General features: G+C 36.6%; 1 protein-coding gene across 10 annotated transcripts in view; it reads right to left on the bottom strand.

Moving 5' to 3' along the window:
- LOC310723689 (nectin-1-like) overlaps positions 1 to 24364 on the bottom strand; it is a 62418-nt gene that overhangs the window by 15055 nt on the left and 22999 nt on the right. For 2 of the 10 annotated variants that reach the window (XR_014532743.1, XR_014532744.1), the window contains exons 1-8: positions 18545 to 19561; positions 17881 to 18222; positions 14190 to 14495; positions 13469 to 13577; positions 11068 to 11213; positions 9827 to 9938; positions 9692 to 9734; positions 9576 to 9606 (exon numbers count right to left, since the gene is read on the bottom strand). The exons of 2 other annotated variants lie outside the window; for them this stretch is intronic. Coding sequence is in view for 2 of the 8 variants with exons in the window: in XM_083537074.1 (XP_083393200.1) it covers positions 9674 to 9734; positions 9827 to 9938; positions 11068 to 11213; positions 13469 to 13577; positions 14190 to 14495; positions 17881 to 18222; positions 18545 to 18611 (1143 nt within the window). In the remaining 6 variants the exon portion in view is untranslated. 6 more of the 10 variants (XM_083537074.1, XR_014532742.1, XR_014532740.1 and 3 more) reach the window with 6 other exon arrangements.

Here is a 24364-nt window from a genome sequence, read left to right as displayed (position 1 = left end):
CTGCTATTTTGCAAGTTCACCCACTTAGAAATCATGGAGGGGTCTGAAATTGTCATCGTAGGTGCATGTCCACTGTGAGAGACATAATCTAAAAAAAAATAATCCAGAAAACACAATGTATGATTTTTTTAACTATTTATTTGTATGATACAGCTGCAAATAAGTATTTGAACAACTGAGAAAGTCAATGTTAATATTTGGTACAGGAGCCTTTGTTTGCAATTACAGAGGTCAAACGTTTCCTGTAGTTTTTCACCAGGTTTGCACACACTGCAGGAGGGATTTTGGCCCACTCCTCCACACAGATCTTATCTAGATCAGTCAGGGTTTCTGGCCTGTCACTGAGAAACACGGAGTTTGAGCTCCCTCCAAAGATTCTCTATTGGGTTTAGGTCTGGAGACTGCCTAGGCCACACCAGACCCTTGATATGCTTCTTACAAAGCCACTCCTTGGTTATCCTGGCTGTGTGCTTCGGGTCATTGTCATGTTGGAAGACCCAGCCTCGACCCATCTTCAATGCTCTAACTGAGGGAAGGAGGTTGTTCCTCAAAATCTCGCAATACATGGCCCCGGTCATCCTCTCCTTAATACAGTGCAGTCACCCTGTCCCATGTGCAGAAAAACACCCCCAAAGCATGATGCTACCACCCCCATGCTTTACAGTAGGGATGGTGTTCTTGGGAAGGTACTCATCATTCTTCTTCCTCCAAACACGTTTAGTGGAATTATGACCCAAAAGGTCTATTTTGGTCTCATCTGACCACATGACTTTCTCCCATGACTCCTCTGGATCATCCAAATGGTCATTGGCAAACTTAAGACGTGCCTGGACATGTGCTGGTTTAAGCAGGGGAACCTTCCGTGCCATGCATGATTTCAAACCATGACGTCTTAGTGTATTATCAACAGTAACCTTGGAAATGGTGGTTCCAGCTCTTTTCAGGTCATTGACCAGCTCCTCCCGTGTAGTTCTGGGCTGATTTCTCACCTTCCTTAGGATCATTGAGACCCCACGAGGTGAAATCTTGCATGGAGCCCCAGTCCGAGGGAGATTGACAGTCATGTTTAGCTTCTTCCATTTTCTAATGATTGCTCCAACAGTGGACCTTTTTTCACCAACCTGCTTGGCAATTTCCCCGTAGCCCTTTCCAGCCTTGTGGAGGTGTACAATTTTGTCTCTAGTGTCTTTGGACAGCTCTTTGGTCTTGGCCATGTTAGTGGTTGGATTCTTACTGATTGTATGGGGTGGACAGGTGTCTTTATGCAGCCAACGACCTCAAACAGGTGCATCTAATTTAGGATAATAAATGTAGTGGAGGTGGACATTTTAAAGGCAGACTAACAGGTCTTTGAGGGTCAGAATTCTAGCTGATAGACAGGTGTTCAAATACTTATTTGCAGCTGTATCATACAAATAGTTTAAAAATCATATATTGTGATTTCTGGATTTTTTTTTTTAGATTATGTCTCTCACAGTGGACATGCACCTTCGATGACAATTTCAGACCCCTCCATGATTTCTAAGTGAGAGAACTTGCAAAATAGCAGGGTGTTTAAATACTTATTTTCCTCACTGTGTATATATATATATATATATATATATATATATATATATATATATATATATATATATATATATATATATATATATATATATAATAAATTAGCAAAGATTTTAAACAAACTTCTTCCCTGTTGTCATTATGGGGTATTGTTTGTAGAATTTTGAGGAAAATAATGAATTTAAACCATTTTGGAATAAAGCTGTAAAATAACAAAATGTTGAAAAATTGAAGTGGTATGAGGAAGACACCTTAAAAGGAACCAGACACAAAAGGGGAACCATCCTCAAGAATGATATTATAAATAACAAACTGACTAACTGTTTATTTGTGTCAGCTACCTTCTTTTAAAGCGGCCAATAGATTAGAAATGTTATGCAGATTTCCATTATTTTGATCAAGTAACTAGATTTTGCCCAATTATAATAAACTTAACTACCCCATTTAGCTTCAATAAAGCTGCATTCCCATTCTATGAACATACCAATCACATTCTCTTAAAAACCTTGTTTTCTTTAAAGTTGGATCATCATTTTTGACCTAGTTCTAAACCTGTTCAAACATGACAATGCATGTCCACCTGTTCACAAAGTGAAGTGTATAAAAACATGGTTTGTATTTGCATCAACCCATCAACATGAGCACACCACGGAAACTATAAACAAAATCACTGATTGTCACTGTTCATTTTTCACTATTTAATTAAATTACATCAGTGTTTTTCAAACGTTTTTGAGGCATGGCACACAACCAACCAAAAACAGCAAAAAATGACACTAATACAGCATAACCACAATTTAATCTCTTCAGATTTGGCTACAAGTTCAGCTACTAGGAAGCTGGTTTTGAGAGCGCTCTCATTCATTCTCATTTATTGTTTGAAATGATGTCTGTGTCATATGGACATGGTGTTTAAGACTGCTTGGGCCATGGCAACGTCGGATAGCTTTTCCTCCACACAGCATGTATAATGTACTTGGTGCAGTCAGATCCCTGGTAAAAGTAAATCTAAATCCTCCTCACCAAACATCAGTGGGTGATTTCACTAATTCAATGACCAGAGGTGGGAAGTAACAAAGTACAAATACTTTGTTACTGTACTTCAGTAGATTTTTCTGGTATCAGTATTTTACTTCACTATTTATTAATTTTTCTGACAACTTTTTACTTTCACTCATTACATTTTTACACAAATATCTGTACTTTCTACTGCGTACATTTTTAAACCAGACTTGTTAGTTTAGTTTTAATCTATTTGGCGAAGTGTCTTTTTTTTCTTCTCACTGCGTGCTGTTTTCAGACCATCAACATATTTCAACTGTTTCATATTTCAACATTATCAACTGTCATTGCGTGGCTTTTTATATCTACCACTGATGTGTAACTTCCTGTTTCGGGCTGTGAAAATGAACACATTAACGCAAATGTATTTAACGACACTAATGCAGGATTAATGCAGCGCTTATTTTCGTTTGACCATTTTTATTAAAAATATAAATAAATAAATATCAGAGATGTGATATTAAAACCTTCAGCATAAACATTTATTTGCAAGGTCACATAGATAAAACTGAATCTCAGTGAATACTTGCCCCACAGACATAATAAATAAATGAACAGAAAGTCAAAATGTCTACTTATAAATAAACAAATTAACATCGAAAACAAATATTCTCTGATTATGTTATCTGTATGAAAGATAGAAGAGGTACAGTTTCTCCAGTATCACCTCAATAACCATGCGTGTGGAAACAAAGGTTTCGTTTGGTGTTCTGATGATTTACGCAATTTAAAACGTTTTGAAGAATATTTTGTCTTCATGCTCCATGTTGATTATGGTTTCAATAATAATAATAGACATTTGCATAAATCATCCATATTTGTCTGTTCCCATGCTGATTAGAGTATTAAAAACGTGAAAAGTCTTAATTTAAGGTACATTTACAACAGATAAAAATGTGCGAATAAGTTGCAATTAATCATGATTAAATGTTTTAATTGACTGACAGCCTTAATATTAATATGATATGAGGTTCAGTTACCATAGTGACACAAACAGGTAGTAGTAATGGCTACTTTTTACTTAATCACATGTTTCGGCCCAAACTTCTTTACTTTAACTTGAGTCATAAAGTCTAGTCACTACTTCAACTTTTACCAGAGTATTTTAACACATGAATATCTCTACTTCTACTTAGGTAAACGATGTGTTCTTTTGCCACCTCTGCCAATGACTGATAGCACCCAACAAATACCAGAGCAACAACTGGTTGACACAGAACCTGCAAAACAATCTAAAGCGCCTGCAGAACCACAGCCATCATTTTAACAGCTCGCCATTCTCCTTTCTGATGTCTCATTGTACTTTTTGCACTTTCAAAGGGTTAGACAATCAAGTTTCAAATATATGCAAGTCTGAACACTGTATGCAAATTGTATTTTCTTTGACAAGTCTCTGTGTTACAATTTGTAACGACACGTGAGATACGTTAGATACTCTTGGATACGTACAAACTGAAAGACTTTTTTATGTAATTCATGGAGCAGCATAATGGAGTTTAGGAGATTAGGTAATAATTTACCAAGTGGAAAATAGGCATCTAAAAAGTATTTGCCATAATACTGCAAACTTTTCATTGCCAGATATCAGACCGGAACTCGCTTTCATCAGCTGACCCAAATTATTCTTTTTTTTTTGTGTTGTAATATTATATTATTAATTCAAGAATATTGCACTGTAGAGTTTTGTTTGACACATTTTTGTACTATGACTTGCATAGTAATAATCTTTTACATAGTTTCCATGATGAAACCATGCATGACCACAAAATCTATTTGGATTGCTCAAATCTTCTGCTGTGTTATACAAGATTTGCACATAATTGCATTTGATATGGAACAATTTGCATTTGTTTTGCATGCATATGAAAAGAGCTTTGATGGAAGAAGTCTGAAAAAATTAATATGAGAGGTGAAGAAAGGTTCTAATGAAACGACACTCTAATAATGATCAATTCATCAACAATGTAGTGGTAATATAAACACTGTGACAAAGATATCTTAACACGATCAAAAGTCATGAACATGCTGATTCACATGAACTAATGTGTGAAACATTCATACTCCTGATAGTTTGAAACACTATTTGAATTAGATGCATACACAGAATTTGGCAGACATCCTTATCTAGAGCAACATACACAAGATATTTAAAGGCTCTATTAATAAATACAAGCGGATGCTAATTCACTAGGGCATGTAATAAAAACACCATCAGTCTAAAAAAAAAAAAAAAAAAAAAAAAAAAAAACTAGATCACTCCATTATATAGAGTATATAATGCATATTAGCACTTAGACCTAGCTAAACTAAAAACTTTGTACATTTTGAATAGTAACATTTTTATAACAGCTTTTTATGAAAAGCAAAAAAGCTCATGATTCCAGCTCCAAACCAGCCCTAAAGAACTATAATCATAAAAAATAAAAAAAAAGCTATTTTTAGCGCCACATTCAAAGGAAACGTCTGTTTCCACAGATCAAGCCGGGATTTTATATGCAAGCAGGTGTGCGTAACTGATAAAATATGGGGTCTGTTAAGGTGTGGCATCTGTTGGGGTGTGTCACAACAGACATCTAACAAATGTTTATCTTATAATGGAAAATCCCCATTCATGACACCATGATACTAATAATTAAAGCTGCTTTGAGACAATGTCTGTTGTGAAAAGAGCTATAGAAATAAACTTGACTTACTTATTTTTAAATGAACAATTTATTAAAAAAGAAATAAAAAAAACATTTGCTATTTGACAGAGGATTAACTCTATATAGGGTTGTGGACAAGTTAATGTGGTAGCTTGTCTGTTGTATGTTCCACTCCATTCTTACACTATCTACATTTCTATACAATGTCTATACACAAAGGTAAGCAAAAATATACACAATATATGTACAGACTAATAGATTACATAAGAAAAAGGGAAAAGATTTGGTAGTAGTTAGGTCTGTACAAAAGAAATACGTATACACCACTGCAACCTTATATCCCACACAAAGGCTCAAAAAGTCAAGTCAAGTTTATTTCTATACACAAAAGACATTGTCTCAAAGCAGCGTTACAGAATTTTAAGAGTTAAAATTAATGGTAAAAACTGCTCAGCTGGAAAGTCCCTCTTCAGATTATAACCGAACAAAGCTTTGTCTGTGTCCTGAATAACATATTGTGTTTCAGCTGCCTATTATGGAGTTACTCTCAAACTATACTATAGAATAGGCAGCTGAAACATAATACGTTATTCAGCACACAGACATAGCTCTGCTGAAAAACCCAATTCGGTCTGATCAGTCAGATCAACTAACTGCCAAAACATAGGATTCGCTGGTCAAGTTGATAGACCAACAACCACTCTATGTTGCTCTGGATAATGTAAAACTCCACAAGGCAAAGGTGTAGGTATCACAATCCACATTTATAAGAAGATTGCAGAAATACAAAACTAAACTAAATAGAATATTTAAATATTAGTGAAAATATTGCCTGGAGAAATACTGCAAAAGTGGGTCATGCAATGATGTAAGAAAGTGTTATGCAACTAAAGGTACTGTATCTACACTGAACAGCCCTAACATTAAACCACCTGCTTCATACTGTAAAGGTCCTTCTTGTGCCACCGAATCAGTTGTTAACCGTTTAAGACATGGATTCTACAAAACCCAAAGTGTGCTATGGTATCTGGCATCAAAATATTAGCAAAATTGTTGACGAATTTGGGAGTGGGAAAGTTGGGCTGCAATAGTTCTTCTGTGGGATCAGACCCTGGTCTATCCTTCACTCTCAACACACACATAGCCATGACCCTGTTGCTGGTTCACTGGTTGTTTGTTAATGCTTACCAGGAACATTAAACAATTAATTGGTCATTAAACATTTTGGTCTGAACAAATCGTTCAACCAATTAGCCCTTGTCAAAAGATCCTTATTCTTGTCCATTATACCTCTTCCAACTACAAGAACTAAATGCAGAAGAGCTGACTTATCTATTCCACTGTAATAAGATAAAGAAATGCTGTGTTGAAGGTTTTAAAAAAAAATTCACACTGGCTGTGCTGAAACGGTTCAATTAAATGATAGAGCACAAAACTGCTGAGATATGCAATAACGTTATTCACTAAAACAATCTAAATGATTCAGATTTATAAATAATAGACACCTTATTGCTAATGACATTTTAGTAAAATCATGGCTTCCTGTGTAGTTTTAAAGCAACTGCTGGTGCTGCAGGCATAACCCATGACTCCATTTATTTGCAATGTTTCCCATGACATTCACATTTTTTTGTGGCCTTGTCCTTGCCCAATCATCTATGCCTGCAATCTAGTGACACACAGACAAAGCAGTAGTGATTTTCCATGCGAAAAGTTCAGATTTTTCACAATAAACTTGATGATTCTCTGTTCTGACACCGAGGTGGTGGAATGAACTTCCCTGACTATCTTCAAGCGACGATTGAAGACCTACCTTTTCCTGAAACACTTAAATTAGCCCTTTCCAAAGTTTGCTTTGTAGAATTCAAAAGTTATATTCATATTAAGTTTGTAATCTTGTGTACCATGTAGATGTATTCATTGCTAGAGACTCAAAGCCCTTTTGTACATCGCTCTGGATAAGGGCGTCTTTGGGAAGAAAAGCGCAGCCGTTGAGAGTGTGCCGGTGGGAAGACACGTACCGGGATACACATGAGCGATAACAACGACCGCCGTGAACCAACATATACCACCAATAACGGACAGTGAGAGTGTGGAAGTTTAAATAGGAGCTGGTGATGATGATAAACGAGCACCATATGTGCGCGATTGAAGCCGGGAGCTTCAGAGAAAGCGGCCGAGAAAACACCTGACACGCTGATGGGGGCTGAAGGGGGCGTGGCAGGTGGATTCCTGACAGATAAACATGTACTGTATGTATTTTTATAGCATGGGGTGCTCAAGTTATGGTTTATGGGTGAGGGTGAAGGCAACATACAGCCGCTTGGGAAAATGCATAAAGCCAACCGTCAGCAAGAAAAAGTGTGCGTCCCATGTTATCCAAGGCAATGGGTGCATTTTATATCAAACTCAACTGAACCGCAAAGAAAACTGTACCTGGAAGTTATGCAAAGCGGAGATGTATAATATGGAAGTACCACAATGGTGCACAGGGACATAAAAAAAAAAAAAAAATTATCGCAAAAGTCACACTGGATCTGTTCTGCGATATTGTGATGAGTCAATTAAAATGGTGCGAACAAACAAAATCTAAAAGCAGCAAATAACAGCAGCAGTAAACGAGTTCATTTTTAGTCACTGTTGTAGTTTTCAGCGAATGCTTATGCATTTGTACACCAATGCATATTATATATACACTGGAGATCAAAATTAGAGAACAATTTAAACAATTGAATTCTAAAAGTCATCTTCATAGTTGAAGGAGTTTTTGTCCTGTCTATACCATGCTACCAGAACACCTTTTTTTGCAGAAAACACACTGATCAAAATTAGAGAACACTTTCAGATACCTCCCAGTTATTGGTGTTAATCTGGTACCTGGTGCTAATTTCCTTGATTATCTGTCAACCCCTATTTAACTGGCAGCCTAATTTCCAGTTTCACTGACTCTGCAAGATGGTGGACCAAGACAAGTTAGTCGTTTCAAATCTGTGAATTTAAGAATATTGAATCTTTACAACATCACAAACTCATTCAAGTCCGAGAAGAAGGCTGGTCATCCACGGAAGACAAATACAAGAGAGGACAGGATACTGCGGAGGAGCTCAATGGGCAATCGTTTCCACACTGCAGCTGGAATTGCTCACCAGTTCAGTGCGGAACAGGGTAAGGATCTGTCTCGTCATACAGTGTCTCGACGTTTAAGAGCATTTGGACTGAAAGCCCACTCTGCAGTGACCAAAACTCAGCAGAAAGAATCAAAAGGCTAGACTAAGCTTTGCTGAGGAGCATGTTGTGTGGACAGAGGAGAACTGGTCCAAAGTTCACTTCAGTGATGAAAGCAAGTTTAATTTATTTGGGTCCGATGGGAAACATTATGTTTGGTGACAAACTGGAGAAAAACTGAACCCAAAGTGTGTAAAGAAGGCAGTGAAAAGTGGAGGAGATGGTGTCATGGTTTGGGGCATGTTTTCTGCAGCAGGAGTTGGGCCTCTTCTACAGCTACATGGCAGAGTGAATGCAAATGTTTATCAGAACCTTCTTCAACAACATATGGTTCCCTCCCTGCGTTCATCAACCAATCAGCCCGCAGTGTTCATGCAGGACAACGCTCCATGTCACACAGCAAAACGGGTAAAGCAGTTCCTTGAAACTGAAAACATTGAAATAATGACATTGCCTGCCCAGAGTCCTGATCTCAACCCAATAGAGAACCTCTGGAAAATCCATGGTGACAAAGTTATGGCCAAGAAACACACTACAGTCACCAAACTGTGGAGGAGACTGGAAGAAGAGTGGACCAAAATCACATCAGAGCAGTGTGAGAGACTAGTGCTGTCCTGTGACTGCAGATGTGCTGAAGTCATTCAGAGCAGAGGCCTGTACACTTCCTACTAATTGCTGACTGTTGTAACCTTCAGAAAATGTTGTTGTAATCTTTTCCATGCTACAGTCATTGTTGTTCTCTAATTTTGATCAGTGTGTTTTCTGCAAAATGTTTTTTTGGAAATGCCTTAGTTATTTTGTGGAAAAGGTGTTCTGGAGTAAATATGGAGTATATAATTGAAGTTGAATGTTTCAAGCAGTGGGTAACAGTAATTAAGTAAAAATTAAAAAATTAACTTTTACTTCACTACATTTTAAAGTAAAATATATTTTTACTCAACTATATTTCACAAAAGCAGTTGTTTCTTTTTATTTATAAGTATACAAACACTTAACTGGTCAAGCCACCAATCAGCCTGTAATGAAAGTAATTTTCATGATAGCAGACATGCCAATAGACCTTGTGATTTTTATAGTTACCATTTAATATTGATCCCAAACATCAGCTCTCCTAGAAAATAGAAAATATATGATTTAATCATCAGCCCAATAATTAAAGAAAGCACAATAATTAGGATTTAAATAAAAACACTCACTCCATCTGTAGGACCAGTGGGCACAGGATCACTGCTATTAAGCCTAAGTGACAAAAAAAAGTACCTTGCTTAGAAAACTTTTTATATGTGAATTATCTGCCCTTAATACTAATTTACTAAAATTACTTAACTCACCTCAGTCTTTTTATAATGTGTTGATGCAATTGAAATTTCCAAATGACAAAACCACAAATCACACCGATGAGGACTATGATGACCATAGTCCAGCAAATGTTGCTTTCTGTAGCTACAATGGCATTTAGAAAAAAATACCATTAGCTAACATTTAACTTGCGAGCTAACTGTATTTAGTTGCAGTTTAGTAAATAGTTACTAAAACTGTTTAGTTAACCCTTCTAACACACACACACACACACACACACACACACACACACACACACACACACACACACACACACACACACACACACACACACACACAGTAATGCCCAAAAGTGATGTCCAACCTAAGAAAATGTACCTCTTGCATGAGTTGTTCTTTTTAAGCATGGTGGAGGAATTGTAATGGTATGGGGATGCATGTCTGTGGCAGGTGTTGGAAGAATTTACATACTTGCAGCTACTTTGAATAAAGGTGTTACTTGCTGCCTGGCATTTTAAAATCCTGAAGTGTTCTCCTTTGTCCCCTGACCTTTATCTCAGTAAAAAGCTTTAGTAATTCTAAACCCCAATTGTGATAATCATGCGAATCATCCAAAGAAGCTCAGCTATGGAAAGAATTTAATGAGGCTCAGCAAGAAATTAGGCAATGACATGTGCAAATCTTATTGAGTCAATGCCCAAGAAAACAGTTGCAGTATTTAAAAACAATTGAGGACCAACAAAATATTAAAAGAACTGCTTAAATTATATAAAATTTCTGACACATTTGTAAGCTTTTCATTGCACATTAGAATAAAACCAGATTTAATGTTAAAATTTGTATTTGCTGATATTTGTTTGTATAGTTGTAGCTTGTATTTTGCTCAGTTATACTGCTAATAAAATACCTTAACCAAGATTAGTGTTTTCTTCTTCCCATTATACATCTTTTGATGGTTTATTCAAATCTGCAAGGTCATTAAAAGCAAATATTTTGCCTCCCCCATTTCCAGACATCACTTTAATTAAGCATTAATGTGTGCTCAAAGCATATTAAGTTTTATTTTGGTCCTTTAAACTAAAAGGTTCTTTAAAAAAAATAAATAAATAAAAATAAAAAAAAGAATAAATGTAGTCTGTCCGTGTGTGAATCAGCAAGTATTCATTCAACTAAATTTATTAAGTTAACCACATGTGAACATCGATTCAAATGATTTACACGTTATTACAATTATTAAATTTCTAAAGGAATTACAGGTTGTATACATACTCACCTGGTATAACATGCACATAGAGGGAACCTACAGCTTCCCCATATTGGTTAGACACACTACACAAGTAAAGGCCGTTAAATTCAGGGGTTGCTGGAATAATCAGTCTGTTTTTAACGTTGGAAAACCTCTCTCTCACTGGAGAAATTCTAAAAGAGAGTAATACGATAAATTAAGCGAATGATAACAATGTAGGTGGGATTTTCTTAGTAGTATGAAGACAAGCATTATGCTGTGAGAAACTGCCTTCTACATTTTATTTATTTCATGCAATAATTAATACAATATGTAATAAATCAAACCATGTATTAACATTTAAAATGTTGTGTATAATTCCCCAAATAAATCTAAGTAAACATACATTTGCGAATTAAGGCAAAGTGACTAGACTGTGTACTGCTGAAAACACACTCACAAATAACACAGTGCCTGTTAAAAGACTTTTGACACACATGCATGTTCCTTTTGTTTATATGCAAGAAACAAAAGGTAAACTGCAAATCTTGTACGATTGGAAGAAATGTCTGTGTACAAATTAGAACAAATTTGACATTTATGGTTCTAAAAGAAAAATATTTGTACGACAGTACAACCACTACCACTGCATATTTCAGCACCATGCAATTCATTTTAGACTAAGGCTAGACCAAAAGCATATGTTCAGTCTGTGCAAGCATAATTTAGAGAGCAAACAGTTGGCTGGAATCATGTCTAACACAGAAACCTCTGCCCAGTCACTGCATCTAAATCCTTCTGAACTGCTCTGGGATGAACTGGATCACAAGGTAAGATAGAAATATCAAACTAGTAAAGAAGACTTTTGGCACATTTTAAAAAGAAGAACTGTAAAGTATTTCTCAAAAAAACTCGAGGCTGTAATTGCTGCCAAAGGTGCTTCAACTATGTACTGAATAAAGGGCATATACATATTTTTATATATATTTACAGACATTTCAAGAATTAAGTTTTCACTTTGTCACTAAAGGGTACCAAGTTTAGATGAATGCGAAAGAAATGGATTTGAACAATTGTAGTATCAGGCTACAACATACAATCTGTAAATGTGAAGCTGGTCTGAATATATCCTAAATGCACTGTATATATTAGTTTGGTCAAAGAAAATCTTCATACTGTTAAATTACCTAGTTTGTTGTGTCTAAACAAAAGGAACATGCATGTGTCTCTCAAAAACAATAAATGTTTTTGCTTCCAAACTTTTGACAGGCACTGTATATAACTCAAAATAACACCATTATTCTTCTGCTTAAAGTAGCCTTTATCAAGTCAAATCAAGTTTCTTTCTATAGCCATTTTCACAACAGACAAAGCAGCTTTACAGAATTTAAAAGGTGAACAAGGTGTATTTATCCCTGATGAGCAGCCATGGTGACTGTGGCAAGGAAAAACTCTCTTAGATGACTTGAAGAAACCTTGAGAGTAACCAGAATCAAAAGGGGAACCCATCCTCATTTGGGTGACATCAAGAGTGTGATTATATTCTTTAAACAATACAGAACACCAGAGAGTGAGAACTAACATGAGCACTGGAGTGTAAGATTATGAGTAATGTATACTGTATATGGTAACTTTAGTTCTGCTACACCACCAACAGTTTTTGCAATTGAAATATTGAAGCAATGATGAGAAATGTGCTTTCTGACTGAAGCTAATCTGACAGACTTTCAATTTTACGCTTTTAAAATTTTTAAGTTTAATCTCATTTTTGGGCTCTTCACTTCCTACAGGAACATCTACCAAATTTAACATTGAGCAAACACACTCAAGAACGAGTGTAACCTCAGTTTTCAATTAACTAGAAACACACATAAAAATAATTCTAATATTATTATTATTAAAAAAACATGACATTAATGGGAGATCATTGATCAAGAAAAATATGTGTTGTAAATTGTTTACTGGAAATAACTTTTACACTGCATCAATATACTCCTTTTTCATGAAAAGGACATGTTCAAGTTAAATATGTTGTTAGATTTCTTATTGCACAGATTCTTCAGCAATTTTGCAGTGGCTTTAATCAACTTGTCTCTATAAGGACAATACATTTATTTTTAATACCACATTACCCACAGAAGACAGAGTACAGAGTGATCTGACTAGAAAAGGTCACACTTGATTTGTTCAGACTGAATTATTAATATAGATCATAAAAAAAAATATTATTAGCATACTGTTTCAAAATAATACTAAAATTCAGGAAAAGTATATAGAATATATATAAATAAATCTTGTTACTACAGTTGAATTAAATAACTTTGCTGACAGTCTGCAGAACATGCAGGTACTGCTTTGTTATATCTGAAAAGCCATTTAATATGGGTCCTTAAATAGATCAAATGCAGTCTTTCTGGTAAACATATACAAAGGAATTCAGCTCAATTACCTGCTCCAATTAAAGTGTGATGGTTTTGGATTGGCATCTACATCACACTGAAATTCACAGGTTTCCCCTTGAGAAGCTGTTGAATTAATGTAAACCAACTGTGGAGGGTCTGGGAAAAAAAAAAAATCAATACCTTAATTTGTTTTTTACTAAACGTGATAAATTAAGGTACTGCACTGTTTTACATGGTCACTTTTATATTAATCATGATTAACTTCTGATTTTCAGTTGTAAAGAAATACTGACTGGGTGCCATGATACTGATAGCTATAGGGCTTGGGTCAAGTTCAAGAGGGAAATTCAAGACTGGAAATGTCTCTACTTCACAGAGAGTAGACAGATTTTAATAGCTTGGTTTTAATAGCACGCAGGACATGCCGTTTTTGTCGCATCAACACTCTTATGAAAACGGTCAAATGATGGACATCCGCACTGAGCTTCCTAACCGGAATGCCTATTTGCAACAAGTGGTGCTGGACCAAGTCTAAAAGACAGAACCAAAGTCCTCCAAACAACTAAATAAGAAACATTTCATTGCAAATTGTACTATTTATGCTAATGGATGTGACAAAAATATATTAAGACAATCTGTCTGACACTGCCTGTACAACAGACACTTATATTACTACTTTGAATAACATGAAAGGAATAAGAAGAGCTTTGTACTCATTTGTGTGACTAAGTTTCTGATTTGAAAAAAGCAAGCAACTTGGTAACTTACAGTAAATGTTCAATGTGTATTCCAGTAGATTTTTCTCCTTTAATCCAGGATGTGAGACCAAACACTGAACCTTCATCTGGTTTAGCTCCTTGGATGCAGTGCCAATCAGGTTGCTAGTAACAGTGTGTCTTCCTTCAGAGTCCACAGTGTGATTAGTATGTACTTTAAAATAGTCTCTTAAACTACCTAGATTCCACGACACCTCTGCTGAAGGCTTTGAATTGGCTGCAGTGCAGGTTGCTAAAATCTCCTCAGTCTGACCAGAAACAGGATAGACATCTGTACCCACACTGACCACAGGAGCAACTTGTTTAAAAAAAAAAAAAATAATAAAAAAATAAAAATTAAGAAGCATGACAACAATAGTGGAGTTTAAGGGTGTTTTCACACCTAGTTCATTTAACCCTTTTAAACGCCCTAAGAGCTGTTCAGGATGTACAGGTGAACAAACCATGTGATCTCAGACCCCCCTAAAAAAAAAATAAAAAAAACGAACCTCCGGAGGTGGTCCGAGTACGGTTCGTTTGTGGTTTCGTTTGTAGTTTGATATCTTCGCAATATGTGAAAGCAAGGAGATCCCAGTCCCCTTTGCATTTTGTTCGACATGTGTACATGGAGGCTTGCCATACCTGTAGACATGTAACATCACTGCTGTAACAACAGAAAAAACTTTTCACCATGGCAGGTCATGGAGTTCTGTGGTCCCAGGAGGAAAGTTGTGCACTTACTAAAATTTGGAAAGATAACATTAAACACAGACTCTCCTCAACCCATAAACCCATTTCTTTTGTTTACTCAAAAAAATGAATAAAAGGGGATATTTCCTCTGCACATGTTTAAACCATTTCAATCTCATCTCCCTTACCTTGTCTCCAAAACTGCCTAACCTCAACATCTTCAGCTCTGCTACCTCCAGCTCCACCTCCTGTCTTTTACTCAATGCCACTGTCTCTAAACCATACAACATCGCAGGTCCATCACAGTCCTATAAACTTTCCCTTTCACTCTTGCAGATACTCTTCTATCACAAATCACTCCTGCTATCCAGGAAGACTCCTGTCTGACCTTGTCCGTCAACCTGTCTGACCTCGTCCGTCAACCTGTCCATCACCACTGCAAACAGGAAAGGGCTCAGAGCTGATCTTTGATGCCGTCCAACCTCCACCTTGAACCACTCTGTCGTTCCTACTGCACACTTTACTGCTGTCACACTGTCCTCATACATGTCCTGCACCACTCTCACACTCTCTTCCCTGACACACCTGACTTCCTCATACAATACCACAACTTTCTAGCTGTCTCCCTCATCACTTCTACAGTAGTTGCCCAATCATCCAGCACCTCTTCACCACCGGCGAGCCCCTGTCTGACCTCTTCCCTAAATCTGATACTACAGTCTTCCTCCTTTCGTTTCAACCATCTTATTCTTCTTTCAGTCCTTACTCTCCTCCCCTTCTTCTCCACCTCCAAAACCATCGTACAGACCACCATCCGACATGTCTAGCTACACTGTCCCCTGCCAACACCTTACAGTCTCCAATCTCCTTCAAGTTGCATCTCTTACATAGAACATAGTCCAACTGTGGGCACCTTCCTCCACTCTTAAACATCACCCTATGATCCACCTTTTTCTTTAAATAAGTATTTACAAGTGCCATTTCCATTCTTTTAGCAAAAACTATCACCATATGCCCTTTCACATTTCTCTCCTTAAAGCCATACCTACCCATCACCACCCTTCACCTACATGCCCATTGAAATCCACCCCAATCACCAATCTTTAATTCCTACGTACACCTTCTACCACTTCATCTAAAGCACTCCAGAAGTTTTCCTTCTCCCCAATCTCACAACCCACTTGTGAAGCAAAGGCACTGATGACATTTATCATCATCCCTTCAACTTCCACCTTCATGTTCATCACTATCAGAAACTCTCTTCACCTCCACTACACTCTTACTGTACTCTTCCTTCAGAATCACCCCTACACCATTTCTCTTTCCAGCCACACAATAATAGAACAGTTAAAATCCACCTCCAATGTTCCTGGCCTTACTCCCCTTTCCACTTGGTCTCCTGAACACACAACATATCTACCTTTCTCCTCTATCATATCAGCTATCTCTCTCCCTTTACCAGTCATAGTACAACATTTACAGTAACAACCCGAACCTCCACTCTCCTACACTTCTCCTTTCCCTGCTGTCTTTGTAGACGTCTTCCTCCTCTCCTTCTTCAAACAATTGTAGCCCAATATCCCCTGGTACCCTGTTGACTAATGATATCTGCGGCAGTCGTTGGTAACCTGGGCCTCAACCGATCCGGTATGAAATTATTTTTCATGATCCGCATATTTAATTTGGCATGTTTTACGCTGGATGCCCTTCCTAACGCAACCCTCCCCATTTATCTGGGCTGGGCACCGGGGCTTTAAGTTCACTAACTTGTGCAACCCTAATGGCTGGGTTGAAAAAAATATATTAAGAATCCCCAATATATTAAGAATCCCCCAAATCCACTGCTGCACAGAAAGCTGGGGTCTGAGTTCTTATAAAGTTGTGGTGTGAACAAGAATGGGTCTGAGATCTCTTCATTGCTGAAGAGGACCAAAAAAAGAACTGAGTTTTATAGATTGTGAACACCAAAAGGTTTTCAGCTTGTTCCCTTTCTGGTTTACTTTAAATTAAATGGGTTTGGTTCTTTTAAAACAAACTATATATGAAAACACCCTAAATTAGACTATCAAGTTTTGTACATTAAAATTATTTTCTTTATTGTTTTTGTATGACTGAAAAGTAACAAACAAAATGGCAAAAGCCAATGTATACCTCAAGTAAATTCAAGTTTAAATATTTAAATCAGTCTACAGATAGTGATAGATCACTTTATTCATCCTAAAGGGAAATTCACATTTTACTAGATGTCTGCACTAAGAAAGTTTATTACATTTATTAATTTAATCCCAACTATTACAAAATGCAGTGTTCTGTTAAGCAAATATGTTAGTGTTTTCTGTGCATGTGTGTTAAATCTGTACAGGTTAGTCTGTTCCAGACTTATGTCTAGTTTTTCCTGCTCTGCTTCAGGTTCTGTTCAGTCAGCCCAGTGATGACATTTTCACCCTAAAGCTGACATCATTAGGCGACAATGTATAATTGAAACAAAACTCAGTGCTAGAAGCTTCGATTTGTCATTAATATTTCGCAGCGGCTTTGTGTCTCAGGTCTATTGTTTCATGTCCATTGCTAAAGATACAATGCAAATAAAACTGAAATAAACTGGCAGCTCATTTGATCAATTTTGAAAGAAACCACCAGGAACTAAAAACTAATTAAAATAAATAATTAAAAAAGCATGAATTATTTATGGTTTTATTCTATGCACGTTTGAGATGTGCATTATAGCATTAAGTATAATTTACTATTAATTTATGGTGTTTTGTTTTTTGTTCATCACAAAGCAAATCATTACTCCACTCGATTATGTTTTGGCACAGTATATTAAATATGTACATATTCATTTTATTGGTATAGGTTTATCCTTCACATATACATCTAACATCCACCACACAAAGGCTTCAATCACACTGTGTGACCCAAACCTAGAGTGGAAAAGATCACATTAAACTGCACTACATTTTTCATGGTTTACACAATGCCGCTTCAGTATAAAGTAGTATAGCGATTCTTACCTTGTACAGAAAGATAAATTTCTGTTTCATATGGTCCACTTGGAAATACACTGAAGATGCAGGTGTAGGTTCCTTCATCTAAAACACTTACATTTCCTAAAATAATTGAGCCGTCGAGTCCTGAGATGCTTCCTGTGAATTTAACTCTGTCCCCCAATCCATTCAATTGTCTTTCTTTCCCATCTGAAGTAACAGCAAAGAAGTCTTTGTTGCCCGGTTTTTCCTTTGTTCGTCGTTGCCAGGTGATACTTGTTAGTTTATCTGATGTCTCAACCACTTGACAGAATAATTGTGCATCATGTCCTTCTGTCACAGTCACGTCCTGACCAATGACTCTTATAGCTGAAAAAAAAAACATCAGAATACAAAACATCAATATGAAATTTCCTGAACAGACAAACATAACGAAAACTTTCTGCCCAAAAAAACTTTTGAAGTACACAGTATATCAGAACCAAATGTAAACACGTAGTTAAGAGTAACTTATTAAAAATAATTACTTAATAAAAAACAATGGGCAGTTAAAAAGGTCCACAAACACAAATAAAATCGGCCTAAAAGAAATAAAAAAAAACCCGTCCATCATTACTTCTATTGTGCAAAATACACGCGCGTATTTTAGAGAAATTGTGATGGTTTTGTGTAAATTAGAAAGTGGTTTTACCTCTGACTCGAGTACACGATAAAATAAAAAATACAATTACTCGCCAATCCGTTACACAAGAAAACATTTTGCACGATATATTTTACTGGATTACTGTCTTTTTCCACTGCTGCGGGCTCATCTTCTTTTTTGATTGCGGTTATCAGAACTAGAAGGTGCATTACCGCCACCATCTGGACTGGAGCTTTGAGCTAAAGCTCGATTGATCTTAAATTATGCCAAACAAACGTGTTAATTAGTTCATCCTGAAACATTTCTTTTGAGACTTTGCATTTTGAAGTTGGTCACACCCAAACTGTTTATCAGTGACTGGCCGTCAGGGTCAATGGCCGTCCCCAATAATCTATTCTCTTCATTTCATTGCGTTTCTCTCAGGTGCACTCTTTCTAGGAGTATCTGTTCACTTCATTATAATTAGATTTCAATCTTCACATCAGTGGTATCTATCTGCCTTGAGCCTTCACAGACACTGCTGCTACAGATTGCAAGCTACAATCCCTAAGGCCGTCCAGCAGGAGTCCAACCATTTAAACATGTCCACGTCCTTTGATTGGATGGTTAGAGAGCTAGCCAGAGCTCGCAAACCGCATCTGTAGCAAACTGCAAAAGCTCCTTTATATTCGTGTGGATTTAATAGATGATTTTTAATTCCACAGTGGCTGCAGTGGAATAATAAAAACAATGGCTGCTGAAATCGATTTAATTGCAGATGTACTTACAAGAATATTTACAAGACAGACTTTTCAAGAAAAACTGGACATCAGGAGAAAAGGTAATCCAAAACCGTTCAAAACCCTTAAGCTTTATTAACTATTTATATTTATATGTAGACTTTGCACAAAAACACAATTTGCCTTTATTTCAAATCCCCAGGAAAACTGAAATGCATGGATAAAATGCAAAAAAATAAAAAACAGGGTCATTACAAGGTTAACGTAGATGCTTCTGCTAGAGATGATGTGGCTGCAGTGAAAGAAGACTTGTTGAATTATGTTAATTGGGTTTCTTGCTTCATTAATGGCATTGCTTATTGCTCCATGAGATACCGGTCTTTACTCGTTACGCGAGGTGCTCGTTAAGCGAGGTTACACTGTATCTGTAAAATAAAAAATAATCCTTCTCAAGCCACCACACACAAACGTGTCAAGGAATTTGGCTACAATTGTCATATTCCTCTTCCTCAGGCCACTCCTGAACCACAGACAAGCGTCAGAGGCGTCTTACCTGAGCTAAAGAGAAGAAGAACTGGACTGTTGCCCAGTGGTCCAAAGTCCTCTTTTCAGATGAGAGCAAGTTTTTTTATTTTATTTGGAAACCAAGGTCCCAGAGTCTGGAGGAAGGGTGGAGAAGCTCATAGGCCAAGTTGCTTGAAGTCCAGTGTTAAGTTTCCACAGTCTGTGATGATTTGGGGTGCAATGTCATCTGCTGGTGTTGGTCCACTGTGTTTTTTGAAAACCAAAGTAACTGCACCCGTTTACCAAGAAATTTTAGAGCACTCCATGCTTCCTTCTGCTGACCAGCTTTTGAAAGATGCTGATTTAATTTTCCAGCAGGATTTGGCACCTGCCCACACTGCCAAAAGCACCAAAAGTTGGTTAAATGGTGTTAAACCATGGTGTTGGTATGGATAACTGGCGAGCAAACTCACCAGAACTGAACCCCATAGAGAATCTGTAGGGTATAGTCAAGAGGAAAATGAGAAACAAGAGACCAAAAAATATGACTCCCATGCCATGCTGAATTGAGGCAGTAATTAAAGCAAAATAAGCCCCTAACAAGTATTGAGTACATATACAGTAAATGTAAACTGAAAATCAACATGCTTTGAGAATGTTAATGGAGAGGTATAGAGAAGGTCAGAAGGAGTTGAATTGTGTCTTTGTGGAGAGTGTGTTAGAGAAGTGAAGAAAAGAGTGCAGGCAGGGTGGAATAGGAGGAGAAGAGTGATAGCAGGAGTGATTTGTGATAAAGAAGAAGGGTATCTGCAAAAGTAAAAGGGAAAGTTTATAGGACTGTGGTGAGACCTGTGATGTTGTATGGTTTAGAGACAGTGGCATTGAGTAAAAGACAGGAGGTGGAGCTGGAGGTAGCAGAGCTGAAGAGGTTGAGGTTTTCGTTGGGAGTGACAAGGATAGACAGGATTAGAAATATGTTTTTTAGAGGGACAGCACATGTAGGAAGTGTTGGAGACAAGGTGGCGAGATTGAGATGGTTTGGACATGTTCATAGGAGGGACATGGGGTATATCGGTAGGAGAATGCTGAGGATGGAACCACCAGGAAGGAGGAAAAGAGGAAGACCAAGGAGGGGTATGGATGTGGTGAGGAAAGACATGCAGGTAGTTAAAAGAGGCAGATGTAGAGGACAGGGGGGTCTGGAGATGGATGATCCGCTGTGGCAACCCCTAATGGGAGAAGCCGAAAGAAGATGATGATACAGGGAACCTACAGCTTCTCCATATTGGTTTGACACTGCACAAGAGTGAAGGTTGCTATTATCTGTGATTGAACACTTCACAAATACAGTACATTACAAAAAAATATCGCCATGATCTGGGTTTGAAAAAGGCATTGTGAAAGGAAGATTTTCACGCTTTCACAGTTTCTGCTGATTAAAGTAGAGTAACTTTCAATAAAACAAAACCATTTGAGTAAGTGTTACAGAAAATAAGCAGGGCTTAAAAATTGTGAAGTACAGTATATTACAGTAATATTTTGTAGTATAAATGAGCGAAGGTGATAAGTAGTGGTCGATAAATCTTTCAGTTGGTACAATGTTTTTAAAAAACTGAGACAAGCCACTTAGGGCCACTCTAACTTAATACTATGTTGTGTCATACTATAACACTGCGGCATGAAGCAAAGTCTTATTCAAACAGTACAGAGAGATGGCAGTTCTGCAGCCCAGTGTTGAATCCAGTGTGGGACACACGTGATATAAATGAATTCAAAAAAAAATTAAAACGTGTTTATCACAATCAAATATACAATCAAAACTGTATCTTCCTCAGATATACACATTGTTTTCAGTCACTTTTAAACAAGACGCTGTTTTAGTGGACTCTAAATCCTGTGCGATCCAGAATGAAAGCTCAGTCGTGCGAGTTGGATAAGAGAGAACTGTATTGTAAGTAACAATAATATGTTAAAATTCCTTCATATGTTTATCAGTAATAGCCGCTGTATTTAGATGATCTATAATTGGTGTAATATCGAGTGTAGTATATGTTTTTATATGTTCCGGGCTGAGAAGATGCCAAGCATTCAGGGCCAACCGGCATGCCATATATTGTTCATGACGCAAAATACTCAGTAAACTAAACAATAGAGGGCAGAGCAAAAACACTTACCAAAGAACCAGTCCAGAGTTCAACCCAGAGTAGAGACAGTGCAGAACAGGGGTCAGGGTCACGATCAGGGTCAGGAACAGGAACAGGAATGGGTAGAGGTAAAGGAACAGGAACAGTAACCACTTTTCCTGCCCCACTCCTCTCCTTAGATCTGCCCACTTCGTCCTGGCCTGCCTCTGTACGGCCTGCCACTCCAACGGCCTGGGGATCAAGAAAATACAGAGTAAGAACAGGAGCTTTGAGGATTTGGATTTGAACTGTAGTTAATGTTAACAGTCTGCTACACTGTCTCAGGACTACAGTTTGCATCTGATCATCACTGTACAACATCATCTATATGTAATAAATGGACATCTTTATCACCACATTATCTGTGCAAAGCTGCTTTTATACAATGTCCATTGATATAAGCACTATACAAATAAAAATGAAATGAATTAAAATAAAACTACTTATACCTTTTGCCTGCAGGGTTTTGTGTGCAGAAGTGGGACAAAACTTAAATATTGCTATCCAGAGAAAATAAAGATTTTGCGGAAGCGGGCCTATATATATATCATTTATATATACAAATGACAAAGTGTGTTTCAAATGGTAATCAGAGGTGGCAAAAGTACACACATCCTTTACTTAAGTAGAAGTACAGATACTAATGTTTTAAAATACTCGGGTAAAAGTTGAAGTACTGATTATACTTTTTTACTCAAGTGAAAGTAAAGAAGTCCTTGCTCTGACATGTACTTAAGTAAAAAGGAGTTATTACTTCTACCTGTTTTAGTTTTACACTGGAAACTGGACCTCACATAATGATAGATAGATAGATAGATAGATAGATAGATAGATAGATAGATAGATAGATAGATAGATAGATAGATAGATAGATAGATAGATAGATAGATAGATAGATAGATAGATAGATAGATAGATAGATCAAATAGTGAAGATAAATATGTAGCATATGTACAGTGAATAAATATAAAGGCTATAGCAGTGCAGATATGTGTGGACATCATTAAGAAGTACAGATAGATGTTCTAATGCTATGGCATTGAAGAGAAAATGTGCAGAAGTGGCAGGTTATAATATACTATATATTATATATTCTTATAATAAGAAATGTGCAAGCTGAATAAACCGATCTACTATATATATATATATATATATATATATATATATATATATATATATATATATATATATATATATATATATATATACACACGCAGACATTATATACACATATATACATGAATGAAAAATGTTGGGCAGAATGTACAGTAAGGATATAAAGATATAAAGATACATATAGATAAAAAATAGTGCAGATGTAATGAGGAGTAAAAAAGCTATACTATGTAATATGCACATTGTATGTATAAAGGTTGTCAATCAAATTAAATATTTAATCGCAAATTTCTATCTGTTCTGAATGTACCATATATTAATACTTCCTGTTTTTAATACTTTAAGCAACATGGACATGGAGAAATATGGATGCAACATAGAGCATGAAGACAAAAAATTCTTGTAAATATTTTAAAGTAATAATGATGGTTTAAATTACATAAATCCAAATAGAACCTTTGCTATATTTCCACATGGAAATGAGAAACTGCACCTCTTCAAGTCAAGTCAAGAAGCTTTTTATCAAAATCATAGACATTTTACAGATTCGAATGATGTATTGTTCATATCTGTACGATCAATAAAGACAGTAATTTAAGTTTGTTTCGACATTATGAGGGAAAAACCCACAAAACACTACCCAGAGGGTTCATTGTGTGAATCATGGCAGATTTTGGTGTTTGATTTGAGACTTGGTGCATAAACAAAACAAATGTTTACTGATTAAAAATATTTTTCGGTGGAGTTTTTTTTTATTTATTTTATATATAAGTAAAGAAAGGACGTCGGGAATAAGTGATAAATGTTTTGCTAGAGATTTAAATTTCGGTCTTTTATATTTAGTTATTTATTTATGTATTTATATTTTTTTAATAAAAATGGTAAATTGATAGCGTGTTATTAAAATTTAGTGCCGTTTAAAATAATTAGAATTTTGACAGCCTTAATATATACACACACACACACACACACACACACACACACACACACACACACACATATCTAAATTAGAGAACAATTTATGTCATCTTCACTGCTCAACAGTTGAAGATTTTTTGTCCTGCCTATACCATGCTACCAGAACACCTTTTCCACAAAATAACATTATTTTCCAAAAACACACTGATCAAAATTAGAGAACACTTTCAGATACCTCCCAGTTATTGGTGTTAATCTGGTACCTGGTGCTAATTTCCTTGATTATCTGTCAACCCCTATTTAACTGGCAGCCTAACTTCCAGTTTCACTGACTCTGCAAGATGGTGGGCCGTTCTAAAGTGACTGAAAGCCTCCGGCAGCAGGTTGTCCAGATGAAGGCCAAAGGGATGATCCTATCAGCCATAGCA

This window comes from Silurus aristotelis (assembly GCF_946808225.1).
Source record: "Silurus aristotelis genome assembly, chromosome: 3".
NCBI classification, from domain to species: Eukaryota; Metazoa; Chordata; class Actinopteri; order Siluriformes; family Siluridae; genus Silurus; species Silurus aristotelis.
This window is presented reverse-complemented; position numbering and strand designations above follow the sequence as displayed.